Source organism: Argopecten irradians, chromosome 7 (assembly GCF_041381155.1).
Source record: "Argopecten irradians isolate NY chromosome 7, Ai_NY, whole genome shotgun sequence".
Taxonomy (NCBI): Eukaryota; Metazoa; Mollusca; class Bivalvia; order Pectinida; family Pectinidae; genus Argopecten; species Argopecten irradians.
This window is the reverse complement of record NC_091140.1, coordinates 45538828-45557599: the sequence shown is the minus strand read 5'-3', so window position 1 is coordinate 45557599 and position 18772 is coordinate 45538828. Positions and strand designations below refer to the sequence as shown.

Genomic DNA, 18772 nt, shown 5'->3' with positions numbered 1-18772 from the left:
CTAAACACAGCAATAACTGTCTATAAGAAGAAACTACCCCGGTCCAAAATGAAATTACGACGTGATGGGAAAGGATAGCATCAAACCGAACCTTGTGGATTACGCAAAATATTCCATAATATTATATCGACAGTTTACAAAATTAGATCACTGTCACCTCCTTTTAGATAATAGGTTATATTTTCATTCATTTTTATTTACCTCGGCATATAAATGTATGATAATTTAGAAGGAATTACAAATATCCTCCATAGTTTTGTTGAAATTGAAACAGAAATTTCAACTCCAAGTTAAACCCCTCATAACTCTAAATGGTCTCTGATCTGACCTTAGTATTGTATTCATGATGTGATTATATTGTCATATTATGTTCACCTTACCCTAAGGTATATGTTAAAAGCGTCATCGGTGAGGGCCATCGAGACCAAAATTGACATCACTTCTTTTATAATCCGAAACAGAAAACTAAGCGGATTGCCTCTGAAGGCATGAGGCAGACTGTCAAGTTCATAGCAAACCTTATAGATATGAGTTACTGTATTATTGTGAAATTATTCAATTTTAACAAAAATCAAATCATTTGATTGATTAATCTATTTCATGACGAAATTAAAGAAAATATTAATATATAATATTTAATACACAATAATTTGAACGATTACTATCATGATTAGATACTTTTGTTGTTTTATCAATAAAGATTAAAAGAGAGATACCGGATTATTAACGAAACAGGCGGAACCATTGAGAATGGAGCTACATCTTAATAGACAATTTACTCTATGTATCGAACAAGTCTTCCGTTAGGAAAACATTGCTCGACACTAGATCAAAGGATTCAACTTCCGCGTACAATCAGAGTAATTGATGATTCGCACAACCTGCCCGAGCGCCTCTGTCTATAATTAACTTGTACGTCCTCTAAAAATCGATTTATATCTATTCCCGACTGATGATCCTTTGAGTACATAAACATAACTTGTGATATCGTTCACACAGTCGTCCTTATGATGAATAGACTGGGCTCGATTATTACGGCGGATGCTCTCCCGCGGTCAGCTTGCTGAGCAGCAGCGGCAAAGGTCAGGAAGATTCTAGCTGAAATTCACAACGATCTGGAGAGAAATTGATTCGAAACGGATAGAGAACTGAATAGATGGAACACGCGTAAATGAAAATCGACAAATTGTCGGTTTATTTATTACTATATTTCCCCCCTTAAACACAAAGAAATTGGTCAGAGTTTTACGTTAAGTTTAGTTTAGTTTAAACATATTTTATTTGAACAAAGTCAAAAGGAATTAGCACAAGTTATACAACTTAGAATTGCCTTTACCATACAAAAATGTATATGATGTTACATAAGAAAACAAACAATAGCAGCATTAATAATTGTATATCAAATTATATGTAAAAGAAAGAAAGAAAAGAGAACAAACATGAACAATTATTGATAGTCACATTTGATTTGTTTAGCCATACCAGCACCCACGTTTTATAACTACATCTAAAAATGTTTTAACATTTGACATTCATGACGTGACTAATTCCGTACAATTGAACATTATTTTTTAAACAATCTAAAATAATATATAATAATAATGATTTTTGCAATAAATATCTTACAAATACATTTTGGCATTAATGTTCTTTAGAATTTTTTTTTTATATATATCTTGAAACAAATTTTGACGATGAAATACCAGCAATTATCATTAAGCAACCAGTGAATGTTGTTAAATCAAACAAAACGATTAGTATTTCTTATATATTCTTGGATTGTCATGCGTATGCTTTCATTATCTTTCGGACTGAGTGTATCAGAAACATAAATTATCAACTTCAAATTAAAATTCGTATTATACAAAGACAAATCTACACGGTGGTCATTGAATTGGTCACATTGGAAAAAAATTATGATATGCATTTTCTATAGGAAATAAACAACGACAAGATGGTGATAAAACTAAATTAACTTTGAATAAGTCAGCATTTAACGCACTACAACCATGACGAAGTCTTGTATGCATAATATCAAGTGTTCTATTACCAACTGACCGTCTTGCTACAGTTTTATTCCGTTAAATTTGGGTTTTACATTTTGAAACAGTTTCTGAAGATCTTACTGCCAAATCTAATGAATTCCAAAGTTTCACCGTACTGGGAAGAAACAATTTTTCAAATAGCACTAGGCGACACCTAGGTGATACATAATCATGATTATTTCTTAAGTTATAAATGGTACTTTCATTAACCCTATCAGGTAAAAAATCATGTAAATAAGAAGGAGCTAAATTATGATGAATTTTATGAAATAATAATAATTTTTTCTGCTTACGTCTTTCAGATAATGTGTCCCAACCAGTTTCCATATATAATGAATTTCTACTTGCGAAAGAGGTAAAACCTGTAACTATTCTGGCAGCTTCTAATTGTATTTTTTCTAGGTTTTCTGAATCTAAATTGGTACATCATCCCAAACCTCACTCGCATATTCCAATAAGGGTATAATAAATACAATATATAATTTAGACAATGTTACCCCTTTTAATGTAAATTTCAACTTACGCAAAACTGACAAATGCCGTAAGGCGGAGTTAGCTATATTTGTTATATGCGTTTCCCATTTCATATTTTCATTCAAAGTTATACCCAAGTGTTTGTATAAACCACTGTTAGTCAAGATCGCGTTATCAAAATGCAAATTAATATCTAATTTTGCAAGATAACCGTTAAATAAATCTACTTCAGTTTTATTAGGAATAAAATTTACTTTCCATTCCCTTGACCAGCGCTCTAAAATTGATAAATCATGATTTATGTGTTGTTCAATATCTTGGATGTTATTTGAAGAATACGCGAGAGAGGTGTCGTCAGCAAACATTCTTGATAAGGAAAACAAATTTTCAGATGTATCGGTTATGAAAATAAAAAATAACAATGGTTCAAGATCCGACCCTTGAGGAACACCAGCTTTTAAATAACCAGAATTTGATTACAAGTCGCCAATAACAACAATTTGATTTCTATCACTTATATAATCCTTTATCCAATTATAAATATTTCCCCTGAAGCCATAAGAAAATAGTTTTTTTAAGTAATCCACGAAAAAAGAAAATATTACAGTTTCGATGGTATTTTGACATCTCGATGGAAATTTGGTGTGTTACATAGTTCATCAACAATTTCAGATATGGAACAAAAATGAATTCAGTAAATCAGTTTTTTTCTTGTTATCGTACACTAATGTACCATTGCCACTATCATATAATTGGGGAATAGATTCTGATAAAGCAGATTTTCCAATTAGACGATGCATCAATTTCCAATATGATTTTGAATCGTGTACAGCAAAATTGTCAATAATTCCATTAATATTTTCAAAAAAGATACTTTAGTAATTTTTTTTCATATTGTTAACCCGGTTTCGTTTTTAAATCTCAAGATGTCACCTGGACTATTAGGGCTACGTGCTTTTTTATGCAAACAATCTCTTTTTATAATTTCAGTACGTAATTCAGAGTTGAACCATGGTTTGTCATCTTTCCTGATAGTTACTATTTTACTGGGTATACACGTATTAGCCAAGTTTAGAAAAGAGTCGGTGAAAATTTCACAAGTTTCATCAACGGAACAATTTTCAAATCTATCTTGCGATGGAAAATAATTCATATTATTTAGGCTTTCCAATAGCAAATTCCTTTCCTTTTATCATTTTTACATTCGAAAAAAGTGATGTACACTCTCACAAATATGTCCACAGTAACAGCATGGAGTTTCCACAAGGTTTATCCTGAACAAATCGTAATTTAGGGAACTACATTGGTGTCTAAGTTTTGTATGCAATATATTTAACTTCCGGTCACCAATGCCAAAGTAAGAAGGAGAAGATTCTAAAACCGGTTTTAGTGAATTTCTAAAAAGGCTCAATGATATTGCTGACTTAACAGAGTTTTCTAAGTTATTCCAAGAGCGAAGAGTAGAAGGTAGAAAAGAAGTGTTTGTAGATGAAAGTCTGAAATACGGAATTCTATAGTCATCTCTATTTCTTAATGGATAGGCAGCTTGATCTTGAACGGTAGAAGGAAGTAGAGAAGTAAGAAAATCAGGAGTTTGATTTGTGCGCATTTTGTAGAGAAGATGAAGTTTTTTCCTTTTTCTTCTAGAAGATAGAGATTCTAAACCAGTTTCAAAATATAGAGAATCGATACTTGCATAAGAGGGAAGACCGGTTATTATTCTAGCAGCTTCCTTTTGAACTTTTTCTTATTTTTCCGAGTCTGAGTTTGAAAAACCATCCCATAATTCACATGCGTATTCTAATACAGGTAAAATAAAAGCGCGATAAATTCTGAGCAAAGCGTCACGTTTTCAATTTTCTAAACACATTTAACTTTTTCATTACTGAAGAATATATTGCTTCCTTGTGATCTCCCCATTTGGCACTAGAATTGAATACCACACCCAAATGCCTATGACGGTCGATAAAGTCTAAAATATTACCATTAAATTCTAATTCTAATTATTCATTTATTTCATTACTGTTAGAAATAAAAAGAACATCGGTTTTATCTGGATTAAAAGACACTAGCCATGTTTTTGCCCAGGTGTTTAATGATTCAAGATCTTTGTTTAAAGTTGTTTGAATTTCGAGACAAGAAGAGGAAGAACATTGAAGAGAGGTATCATCTGCAAAAAGACGCGATACGGAGTCAAAAACATCTGCAATATCATTTATGTATATCAAAAATAATAGAAGGCCTATATAATGGAACCTTGTGGAACCCCAGCATCAATATTTCCCAACCTTGAAAAGGTATCATTAACACATACCTTTTGCTTTCTTTGACTTAGGTAGTCCTTTAACCAAACTAGTAATTCGCCTCCAATTCCATAGGACTTTAACTTTACATATAACCCAGAATGCCACACCCTGTCAAAAGCCTTTGAAATGTCACAAAAGATAATACATGTATGTTTTCTTTCTTCGAGGGATAAACAAATGTTATGGTATATTTCAATTAATTGATAAACAGTGGAATGTCCTGGGAGGAAACCAGATTGGTATTTATAAAATAATGAATTTTCCATTAAATAATTAAATATATGTTTAAAAATAACACGTTCAAAAACTTTACCAACAGTGGACAAAAGAGATATTGGAAGATAATTTGTTACGGAATGTCTATCACCTTTTTTTAAAATAAAGGCATAACAATTGCCATTTTCCAAAGTTTCGGATAAATGCCAGATGACAAAGACATATTGAAAAGTATCTCGAGTGGTTTACTAATAGTATTACAAACATGTTTTAACATATGGTGACTGATACCATCATGACCCGAGGCCTTGCCGAGCTTTAATATTTGCAGTACATCTTTGATTTCAGAGTGATTTAACTGTATAGAATTTAAACTTTTATTTGTTTTCAGTGTAATATTTGGGATCTGAGCGTCTTGTTCATTTATACGAGTAATGCTGCAAAAGTACTCATTTAATAAATTTGATTTCTCATCATCACTCGTAACTATATTATCCGTAACAGGATCTGCAAGAGTTGGTATAATTTGTGAAGTTCCGTTAGAGTTAAGTAAACGTTTGATTAACTTCCAATAAGCTTTTGGGTCAGTAGTAAAATATTTATCAATTATACCATGCACATTTTCATAAAAGTTTAAACGACAATACTTTTTCATATTGTTTACTTTGTTTCGTTGTCTTTTAAAATTGAGAATATCCTGAAAACGCTTAGATTTTCTAGCTATTTTATGTAACCTGTCCCGGATTCTTAGATTAGTTCTGAGCTCAGAAGTCATCCAGGGTTTATCGGATGGCCTAATTGTAACTTCTTTAGAGAGTATACACTCTTTAATGAAATTTAAAAATACATTAGTAAAAGTTTACAGACCCACTACCAAGCAACGATTCACTCCAGTCGTATTGCGATATAAGATTATTTAACTTGACATAATCGGCTCTTTTATAAAACCAAATTTTTCTCTTATAAACAGATTTAAAAGCGCATGGCAAAGTAACACTGACAATACAACCTTCATGATCGCTTATCGATCTATCAATATTTATTACAGAAGAATCAATACAAGATATAGACTGACTTAAAAGAATTAGGTCAAGCAAACTTGATCAAGTCTGACCTATCCGTGTAGGTTCATTGATTACATTTGTTAAACTGAAAGTACTCATAATATCCAAAAGAATATGGTTTGGTCCAACATTGAGCAAATCAACATTAACATTACCAGTAATAATAATGTTAGGTGAAATATCTAGAGCATTTTCTATAGAGGTTCGTAAATTTTCCCAAAAAGCCGCAACTGAAACTTCAAATCTATAAATAGTACATAAAATAAATTTGGTATGTTGCAAGATAACTCGTATCCAAATAACTTCATCACCCGGGTGTTCAAGATGATCTAGACGGTCAACTTTCAATAGACTATTGACGTAAACAATGACTCCACCCCCCGCCCTGTTTCTATCCAGTCTAGGTGGTGCATGGAAACCCGATAAAAGAATATCATCGGTACAGACGTTTTCATCAAGATGGCTTTCAGTAAAGCACAAGATATCATATTCCCCAGCTACATCTTCAATATAATCTAATTTGTTTCGGATACTTCTAACATTCAGATGGAAAACGGAGAGCTCGCCAACGCCAGGGCCAGGATTAGACTCAACGTCCATATGTGTTAATATAAGTAGAATAAGAATAGATAAAAAATCAGTATTAAGAACCAGAGATAGAACAAAATTAATTAACAAACATATCGAGTTTTTCACGTAACGATAATTTATCAAAATTCCTTATGAAAGATGTTCGCGTTTGCGTACATCTATGTCTATACCGGATTTACCATGTAAATCATATGTGTAAAACAATAAAAACTTTATTACTAATAAAATGGCAATGTTATCTTTTCGAAGTAATGCTTGCAAACAAGTTAAATACACTGGAATACAAAGCAGTTTTGAACATTACATAAAAGGAATCTGTCTCGTCATTATCGCTTAAAACATGTAACCTTTTGTATACACAAGAAGAATGCGTTCTTAAGTAAAAAACACCAATGGCACACCTCCAGGTATTAATACAACTACCTATTATGGGAGATAAAAATGGGAAAACATACATATTTGGAGGTTGCCAGAAGTAATTCTATATTTCACAGAGTACATGTATATGTATTTCGATATCTCATTGTCAAAGTGGGAAAGGGGGGAGACGGACTGACAGGTGATAGATTTAGAGAAAAGTGATAGAAGCAGAGAAGGAAAAATAAGGACAGAAACAAAAGAAAACAACAGAAGACACATTTTTAGACAGGTTTAGTTAATTATGAAAACTAGGGTTTAGATCGGCTGTTTCAGAAAATTTATAATAATATGGTAAGTATATGTGTAGCAATAGCAAAAAAACAATAAAATGTTCAAAAACAACTTAAACAAAGCAAGAAATAAAGGCAAAACGTTCAAAAGATACATTATATATGTCATATATTTACAAAACAATTACAATATGTACATTTTTTAGATAGTCAAATTTTGCTATAAATGCATTTGTGAGTTGAGAGGTTCAGAAATTTATAGCTAAGCCTTTTAAGGTTAAACTCTTCACAAAAAAAAAAAAAAAAAAAAAAAAAAAAAAAAATGCTATGCACTACTTAATATGTTTAGAACTCTTTCAGATAAAGAATAAAAAAAAGAACAACATCCCAATGATACTGCAACATACTTTAACTATTTTATACGGGAAAAAAATCCCTGAATTACAGGGATAATTTACTATACGTTGCAGTATACATTGTTAAAAAACTTATTAGTGAAAATTTACATGATGAAAGAAAGCCCAGTTTTTATATGGAATATTTCTCAATTTACATACAATTTTAAAATGCATATATCTATACATTTCAGTAATTTGTGCCAAGGAGAGCTTTATATTTCACCAGAAAACTTCATATTTTATTTTGAAACACTGTCATAAATTTGTCACATTTTGAAAGTTACAAATTAAGACCGTGGTTGCCACTCCATAACACTCTACATTTTGGCAGGGAAAACATGCAAAAACTATGATTGGGAACATTCCAAATAATGCTTTTAAAAAACACATATTCTGATTGGGAACACTTGACATTTTTACAGTATGTTTCACTATAGTTTGGTAAATCAAATTTATGACAGTTTATATATTAAATACATATAATTTAGTGACATTTTCGATAAGTGGTTTTTGCCATGAAAAAGGGCTAGTTTTAGAACAATAGAATCCTAAATCAGAAAAAAACCACTGAACATAGACAGTTAAACATGAAGGTGTTTTGAGTCTAGTTTATCTTAGAGAAATTTTGGAGTGTTTATTGACTACCACCGTTAGTCGGAGTTCGGTTGTCGATAACACAACCAAGCGTAATGAGATCCTCGTCATTTCGAACCATAATTCTAGAATTACTGTCCTGGGTTTTCTTGGCGTAGATTTGGCCATCCCTGGTCCAGAACGCATGGATGTTGTTTAGATAGCGGTTCTTGTTTAGAACATTTACAAGGCATTTGCGGTGTTTTGTCAGGGCCTCAACTACCAGAGTTTTGTCAAGATTTCCTTTTAACTTTGCCTTTGCCTCGAAGACCCTTTGGCGATCAGTATAACGGACAAAACGCACAAATGGCAGTGACCTTGCGTTCCGTGGAGATAGAGCCCAAAATGTGACAGCGAGAAACTTGGGTGTCATCAATAACAATGTTCAATTTATCGCGACATACTTTTTGAATAGCCTTTAGAGGGTCAAAAGTATGCGTGTCCTCGAATTCAGTAACAGGTAAGTTGATGAACTTTAAACACCTTCTACGCGAATATTGTTCCTGTTGCCCGGACTCTAGTTTAGCGATTTGTTCTGTAAGCAGCAATATTTTGGAGTTTTGACTCTGAATTTGTCGCTGTAAGGAATCTACTTCTTTATTCATACAATGAGTTATTTTGGAGTCAATGACATTTGACACAGATGTTTTAACTACGGACTGGACAATATCACGAACTGTAGAGTCATTTTCGACAAGATTTTTTACTTTGCTTTCAAACACATATACGTTTTGTGGCTGAAGGTAAATATTCGGTTTTGATCTTTGAAAAGATTAATTGTATATCAACTGTTATGTAAAATAATAAAATAAAAGCTGCAGAATAAACTTTAAGTTGGTGGTTTTCTGCAATTTTCTGTCATGTTGATATACTTTATATGATCACAACATGACGCAATAATATTTCGTTCCCACGCAATAATTTTATTTATTTCATGTCCGCTCCCAGCCACCGTAGTTTTAGGACCAAACTAAATAAAACACGTGTTTTCGTGCGTTACAACATCAACATACATATCTCATTCTGTGAATGCTTATCAGGTCTCCAGGATATTTATGTAAGAAGAAGGTTTATGTGCCAAAGTTCTTTAAAATAAGTTCTGTTTTTATGAAGCCTTTTCACAAATATTAAAGATGTGATCCAACATTGATACTTTTTTTTGTTAAATGTTAAACCTAGAAGTGTCATCATGTTGTGATATTTGGTGGTTATTAAACGTTAGTGGTGGGTGAAGATTTGTAAGTTTCCTTGCAAATGTTAAGGATGTTGTTTTATTTGAATTAAAAAGAATTAGCCATCGATTGATCAGCCCATGAAGAAATTGATGATAGATAATCATTCAAGAACTCTGCATGTGTTATTGTCAGTAAAATGTCATCATCAATATCAATACAGAGATGTGTCATCGGCAAATAGTTTAACATAAGACATTAAATTATTTGTTAAGTCATTTATAAACAATAGGAAAAGAAAAGACGAAGTACTGAACCTTGCGATACTCCAGCATGTATCGGTTTTCCATTGGATTAATTGATTATCGTTTATGATTACGCGTTGTTTTCTGTCAGATAAGCTTAAATGCCTTACTCGATCAAAAGCCTTACTTATATCACAGAAAACAGATGAAAATAGAGACTGATCCTATCAACAAAGGGAGGAAACATCTTGGTTTTTAAGAGAAACCTCCACTAAGTGTTTAAAAGTGTCATATTATGATATTTCAGATCATATATGACATCATTTGTTTCTCTGAGGAAATCTTCTGAATTAAAGAGGAAGATTCTCATCCTTGAAACCTTGAAGACAGTCAAGTATATGATCACTAAGAAACTGTAAATTTGACAATTCTAGTACAGATGCTTTACAAAGTGTATATTAATCTAACTCTGAAAACTAAAATAAGTCAGGAATTATAAGAAAATGATGAAATTGAATGATCTAGTATAGTATTTGTATTAAATATTTACACTTATAACGCTGAGAAATAGCACAGGAATATATAGCTTAAGACTAAGACAAAAAAGTCTACAAATACAAATCAAGTCGATAATTTAACGTTTAATTCTAATATCATGGCAAGTATGATTTTTTTCTGAAGTATGCCACTGTTTTTATACACCATTTTACAATTACAGATTTGTAAAATGAAGACGTTCAGATTGGCTGTATACATACCGCGCTGAAATTGACAGAACACCCCTCTATATACCCGAAAGTAACAATACATGCACGATTGACCATTAAAAGGCGGAACACTACACAGGCGCTCGATACAATGACATTATACACGACAGCCAGCTAGCACAGGGACATGACACCATACCTATTCCCTCTCTCTACTAGTTTTGCAACGCGCTTATAACTGGGGGATGTCTCAGAAACAGTTTTCATTTTTTTTAAAATCTTAAATGCATGTTTTTTTCTTGCACTGTCAGCTTAAATATTAAACGTCAGATATCAAATAACAAAAATATGATTATAAATAGCCCTAACTGATTAAATATATCATTATCCTATGATGATCTCATTTTTTTTGATAATGATTTTAGTTATGATCTACATTAATCTATTACTATCAGCCTATCCAATTTCTTTACGGATAGTTTGGCATTTTACTGTACTTTTGGGAGATAAATAGGCCAGTTATGATAGTTCTCGTAAATGACATATTAATGCTTAATACGACCATTATCTGTTCAATTTAATACCGTGATATCCATTCTATCTCTAATAAGGCTATCTTCTCCGGATGGACATTCATCTTTACGCTCTAATAACTTCTTGACCACATACAAGTCTTGGCCACATACAAATCATCGTTTGAGATAGTTTCACATAATTGGTAATCGGCTTAGCATCGTTGCTGTAAAATGGAACTAAATAGTTTACCAGCATCCTTTTACATCGTATAGAAATAAACAACTTTATATAAATCGCAAATCAAATGCTTGCAATATCCGTTCCTTTGTCGCAGATAACATTAATATGCCAGGCACATTTATCATGTAAACATCAACTTTGACACAAAATATCCCTTAATATATAATGTAAGTAGTATGAGAATATATATCAGAATCAAATGAAATAAACTACCTAATATCATTCATGGCCCACTACCTTTTCGAAACAACAATAAAAAAAGTTTCCTTTTTGTAAAACAACAATCATAATGTCAGAATATCTATGTTGAGGCTACAACACAAAACAAATACATGATTTCCTGAATATGTGTCATAAAACAAAGTTTCATTTTGCTGTTTACAGCGTATGTTTTGCCCAATGCTTTGTGTGAGGGCAACAATGTAAAGATTCCGTGTCCCCCAAATAGCCGTAATCGATGGTTTTTTCTCTAAGTACTCTGGTGATTGCATATATATTTCTGTCATTGTAGGTCGCGTTACTCCAAGTCGACTATGCCAAAATAGTTATGTTGACCAGACGAGTTTAAAAGCGACTTTTTAAGATATTTATGTCGTGATGATAACTCCATCTTGAAAAGCTTATTTCGACAAGGTACATGATTGTAAGCCTCAATAATATGTTTAACCTATGTCGACATAAATATCTTAACTAATCATGTCATTACTCGACATGTCACCAAGATTGTCCCGGCAAGTCAAGTTACAGTCAGACAACCTAAAATAGCACGATTGTAAAAATGTGTCACCATATCTTTCTCCTCTTTAACCTGTTGTCGAATAATAAAACACATTGTTGCTATGCTGGGATATCACTGATGGCGGGGATACAGTTTTGTAATCAATTAACGCATATTTTTAAATCTTTTACAATTTGTTTTAAAAATGATAATGGGGTTACAATTCCGGGCGAGCTTATGTTTTATTCTATTACATAGACTTATAATTGTGGGTCGTGAAAGTAATTTCAACAGTATGTCGAATTTTCAAGGCAATCTGCCCCTTGATCAAGACACAAAAAAAGAACAAATGAAATTACATATTGAGGACGTCACAAATCTTAAAGATATAAACAACAAACAATAAACACATAAAGAACATACAGGTAAACTATTGGGACAATAGCGATACGTATTATCTAGATGATCCCTTTGGTCAGTCGCTAAAATTAGCTGCGATAGCCAAAGGCTTTTTTTATCTGATGAAAGGCATTTCAAAATTAATTCTAAATTTTTAGATAAGCTTTAATTTGATTTTGATCTGCCCTTTCATCAGATAAATCTCACATTAGCTAGAATACAATTGTTAATAATACTTCTTTGGCCCATAGAGTTAAAATTGATAACATCTTGTTTACTTGAATATTGGGTGGAATTTCAACTGTAATCAACAGCTTTTTGGCAGAAGCTGTTGTGTTGGCATAAAAGTACGCACTAATAGGATTTAAACCGATATTAATGGGAACCGGTTCTAAGACAATAATTATCAATCATAATCTCTATTGAGTATATGACTTGTCTTATTATCACTGAAATTATCCTTCGTAGGCGGAAGATCAACAAATCGTAAGTTTAGTTTTGAACTATGCAGTCTCTTTTAATTACATTCATCATTCACCAATAAATTAATCTAATACTAGCTAATGTTAATGGTTGTTATCGAATACACCGTTCGAATAAAATGCACCCTAAATTGTCTCCCTTATCGGAAACACACAGATTAGTCTCGATATATCATGACCATATATTGCCATTCCAACCATTTATTACGTATTGGTGAATAAGCCCAGAATTATCTATGATTTATAGTAAGTTTGGTATTAACTTTGTCTTCGGTATCATTAATTTTAATGTGTCGTTATTTATGACTTTTTAATGAGTAATTAAGTTTTCATGAATTGTATGAAATGATAGATTAAAGAAAATATATCTAAATGCGTTATTAGCCTTTTTCTCTCATACCAAAATGGTGTAATACTGGTTTATCACTTGTAATAATACACTCATGTCGGATAAGGCTTTTATGCTATACAAACTCAAGCCATAAGCAAAATTACTGCTTTTCATTTGTTCATTTTCAGAAAGCAGACTGGTTTTAGTGCCAATAAGGCAAACACCAGGATTTTATTTTTAAAATGCGCATTTTAAACTATGAAGTAGTAGTTTTCGCAGAATCGTTTGCTGTAAATCTTTCAAAATAATGGGGTATTTTAAAAATGAAATTGTATTTAAAGTTAAGGTATGAGAGAAAAATACATTTTCATAAGTAGATATGAAGGATAGAGATATCTTACCAACGGACACATAAAACGTTCTTACATTTTTACATTTTTGACCCTCGGGTAGAATATCACTATCCTTCATATTTATATGAGAAAGAGAGTTTAATGTGATATGTTGTTTATTCGACTAGCACAGACATGTTGTTTGATAGATTGGGCTATAGAGTGGCATGAATCTTTAACGGCATATGGCACATAAATTGCATCAATAGTCTTCAAAGTACATGACAATTGATCAAGATGACTGTGCCAGCCATTTTGCATTATTCATTTTAAACGCCAAAAGGTCGTTTCTGTGAGCAACACATCTATGTCATTAAAACCTTCTTCAATTCCGTTATCAGTATATCTAACGGGCCATCAATGCTATAATATCTGCAAATGAAATGTTTTGATTGAAAGAATGAATTTTGTTTCAATTGATGTATTCGGATTTTCTACCCAAAGGCAGACATATGCCTCTAAATCACCACAAGCAATCCATCTGTCTTTTTGACATCGTTCTTTTAAGTTCATAAAAATATACGAATGACATTCTTTATCCTAATTCTCACATCATTAACAAACAATTGTACATCCTAGATGTTTTCACGTCAGCGAAACGCGAAGAAAAATTTGTTTAAAATCACTCAAGAAATAGGTATTGCAGGAGGCAAATTCGTCACACCGGATTTACAGTTCGCCTGTGAGAAAAATTAACTTTCTGTACAGAAAATGTCAAATAATCATTTAGCGAATTTTGTCTTTCATCCTACTGGCAATGACAGTGGGAACAAAACTATTATGTTAGTCACATGTAGTTGTACATCGATAAGACATGGGGTTGTAATGAAGAATTGCGGAAAGCGTGATTGAAAAGGAACGCATGTCCTTTTCTTATTCGCTTATGTTGCAGCTGCCAATCAAGCCACCCGGATACGGCATGTTACTTTGGATTTTGTATTATGTATGCTCCGACATGTGGTCCGACATTGAATAAGTAGCCGTGCGTTTGAGAGCAAGTGGCGTAACTCATACTGCTGGCCGATCGAAAAAAGTTCAGACTAATAAGTCATAAGACTTTTATTATACCCTCAAAATGAAAATCCTGCATTCTGATTGGTCGAGAGATATTTGGTATTTTACACTATCACACGGCAGGTAACATTAGAACAATAGAAAACAATAGACGCGTTTGTAGCAACCCCCTAGCAACGGGTGATAGTGTATTTATGACAGTGCAAAATATTAACCGCCCGAAAAAGATGCGAACTCGTTTCTTATTTCGACGCCATCTCTGTTTTTTGAAGCGACGCATCAAAATTTATATGGAGCTATTTAGTAATAGTTTTGCAAAATTAGTCTGTTTATCAATAAAAATATCATATTAAGGACGGAGCTTTCCGTTCACGTCTTTTCGCTTACCTTCAAAGCGCTATATGTTGGTTTTTATGAACCCGTCGGTGATAACGTGAACGAAAGACATGCGATTTCAAGCGTCTTCGTGACGTTGCTAATGTTGTAAACAGACGATGGGACGAAACCAAAATTCATTGAGATTTACAAAAACGTTAAGATTTAAACAAACGCAGGAGACAAGACAACAAGAATTTTCACTAAATGCTTATTGTGAGTATTCTTTTTTATAATGCAGTGATAGTTAGCGCTACTGAGTAGAAGCTGATATGCTATTCTACTGCCGACGGTGACTGTTCGACTTTTGCTAAAATCAGTTAAAATGTTTCAATATATTGCAAATACTTGAAAAGCAATTTTGTTTCTAGACTTTTGGTATAATAAATTAAATACTACCTGCATTAGAGGGTGACAGTGCCTAGTGTCACCCCTCGGAATATCACTGTCACCCTCGGCTTCGCCTCGGGTGACAGTGATATCCTCAGGGTGACACTAGGCACTGTCACCCTCTAATGCAGGTAGTATTTATATAATATTCTCTCCTCTGTCACACATATCAAGCATTTTTCATTAAGTCAATTTTTGACTGAAATTTGTGTCGCGATATCGGGTCCTGATCTATCCTGCAGCGATTATGTACTTTATTAAGACATATTCCTTAAAAAGTCCCGGTGAATGATAATAACTAGCTCTGGGCTCTGGGTAGAAACGAAAAGAACGTAAATCCTTTCCAAGAATAAAGTATTCGGAAAACCTAAAGCGCTCTAAGAAAGTAACTCTGAAAACATCCAGCACCTTCACATACTTTACACTATAAATTATAGAGTACATGTAGTATATAAAACATATTTGTTTCTTTTTTAATTTGACCAACTCGCTCTAAATCATTTGTTACTTTCTTAAAACACAAACTGTTAAACAAATCAAATTTATATATAGAACTATATTTATTAGATTTATCTTACTATACAAAAGAGAGTACACGTCTTTGAAATTATAAATAAATCTATGCAGTAAAAAAACGTTTATAACGAACATATTTAAAATGAATTCCTGATTACAACACAATTAATTTCATTCCACATTAAAGTTCCTAGAATATGTATGTAATATGTGTATAAAACTACGCTTATAGCGCAATAGGTCTGATGGTTTTCGGAGGTTCGTTATAAACATGTTTCACTGTAATATGTATAAGAAGGATATTGTTGTAACTAGCATTGATTTTTTCGTTAAAAAAGAAGAAAGACATGCAAATGAAGAAAAAACTTACTTGAACTACTCAGCTTATATGTATCCCGTATATCCGTAATTTTTTGAAATGCGTAAATTTTAAACTTATTTTCTGTTGCATTTGCAGTTTCTACTCCATAGGAAAATGCTCTCTCCAAGTCTCTTGAATTGTGATCGAAAATAACACCTGGAAAAAGAAAAGAAAAACCATAGCAAAAAGCATGTCATAAAAGTGCCTTTCAATTGAGGGAACAAATTTAAAATGTTGCCATAGCAAAACGGGATGACACACATTAAAAAAAAACCTCAACCCCATATATAAATTAACCAACGTTTCAATACGGGATTATAAACGACGTCAGTAAATTACGATTTACCGTCGATAAGTTCCACATCCGGTGACGGTGACGTCAGAAACATCACTTTAAATATCACCGGAAGGTGGGACTTATTGACGGTCAATAGGCATTTATTCACGTATTTTTGATATCTGGAAATAGACTTAATAAAAACATAAGTATGGTACTTGTTAGTATTCAATAACATGTTAAGTTCATAACCTCTTCCATTACAAAACATATGACATTGGTTTCAGCTCGAAGCTATTTTTTTTTTTTTTTTTTTTGGGGGGGGGGGGGGGGGGGGGGGTTGTAGGCCGAAAGGAATGAACAATAAATATTCTCCTCATATGAGAAATCTGTTTGAATAGATAATATAAAACACTTTCTTAAGATGACTGATCATGATCAAATGTAAGCAAACTGATCACGATGGTAGAGTTATAAATGTGACATTGAATCTTTCAACTTTTCCATTTCTTTTGTACGTGTTCGAGATATGTAGATATGAAGGACCGAGAAATGCGTTGCTTCATTTGATAAGTACAGTCGTCTTTTGGTAGACCATTAACCAACAAATTATCACAAACAACTACTTAACAATGCATAAAGTCCACAACATGTGCTTTAGCGTAGCGTGGTTTAGGACTACTATTGTTATAAGGTGCCAACGGTATGGTAGGCTATTATATAACATGATATCAGTGATATCAGAGATCGGCGGCCTGAGGGCTGATATCGTGGCAAGGCCTGATAAAGGATGCGAAATAAAAATTGTCATAACCTTTTTATCACATATTATGAATTAAAAAAAAAACCTTTTGGAATTAAATGTGATTCTGCTAGGCATACATTCGGTTTATATAATGTTATATAATATGTTATAGAGAAGCGTTCCATTACACGTGATACAAATGCACAATGCCCGTTGTAAATTGAATGATTTTAAAAACACGTGCAAAACCATTACTGTTACATCCTAATATTTACAGTTTGCATTGACATGTACTCAATAACCATGCAAAATGAATGACAATGAATATTTTGACGTCTCTTTGTTTCGATGTTTTTCTTTCTGTCGGCCCCTTGAACTTCGAAATATCGAGGTTTGACTGTATCTATTTTAAGTAAAATGCATAAAAACATATTTAATTTATGAAACAAGCCTATAGACAATGAACTATATATGTGAAATGCTTTTAGACTACCACTTTAGGACATATTAATGTATTCTTGCAGGCATTCATATGTATCGACAGATGTCAGTGAAGGTTTCACACACTCATTGTACAAATAATTGTTTTAGATTTTCTATAGGTTTATGCAAACTAAAACGACAATGTCACGTGATCATTGGTGGTGTGCCGTAGCATATCTTTGATCTGCTAGATATTCAGTCTTTGCATATTACAGAGTTGCCTCATTTTGCGGGTTGGTATCAATTGTGATGTCATTATTTTGTGAGTAAATTTCGCGTCGTTTTCCTCTATAATGTTATGACTTTACGACATAAAGTGTCACGATGATATAAAGATGCCCAACACAATCAGTAATGATACATATTCATAGTCATAACATCTTAATTTGCGTGCTTATTGTAAATTGTTCAGACAAAACAATTCAAAAAGTGATTTCCAGTTTTGAATAATGATAAATATATTCTAATCTTGGACATCACTTCCTATTGCTTTTATGCTTACACACTCCTTTTACTAATGTCTTGTTTTGCTAATGATGCTCTCAGAGATCACTCAAATTTGGAAGTATATACTAGGTTTGTAATTAACATTAAAGTGGTTTTACTTGAAGCGAACCATTGTATCAGCCATACGTATAATTTTAGTCGCACTATGGTTTATCTGTAAAGTGTCTTTTTTCTACCCGTAGGGTCTTCCCGTGAATGAAATGATTAGTATGCTTACAAATCTTAAAGGCATGAAATTGTGTGTCAACGTTCGCAAAATACAAGTACATTGTATATATAGCTATTTTGTAATATGATGAGTAGGCAAGATAAATAGCTGGGCTGTGTAAATATTTCGAGTATGCACAGCATCAGAGGTGTGGGTATCAACTGTCAATGATATACAGACCTAAGCTGGCCAACTTTGTCTTTTAATTTGATTATAATTAATTTTGTTTTGCAGGTTAGCTGTCCCCACAATGCGCATTTTGTAAACTAAAAGAAAAAATAGTACACCTTTATAGCGCATTTGTACAGAGAATTCAT

General features: G+C 32.7%; 1 protein-coding gene across 1 annotated transcript in view; it reads right to left on the bottom strand.

Annotated features, from left to right (window-relative positions):
* Nucleotides 1-18772, bottom strand: part of LOC138326688 (glutamate receptor 4-like) — a 136624-nt gene that overhangs the window by 56920 nt on the left and 60932 nt on the right. Inside the window, exon 2 of the mRNA XM_069272690.1 lies at nt 16245-16391. Within this exon, the coding sequence (XP_069128791.1) occupies nt 16245-16391 (147 nt within the window). The remainder of the gene's footprint in view (nt 1-16244; nt 16392-18772) is intronic.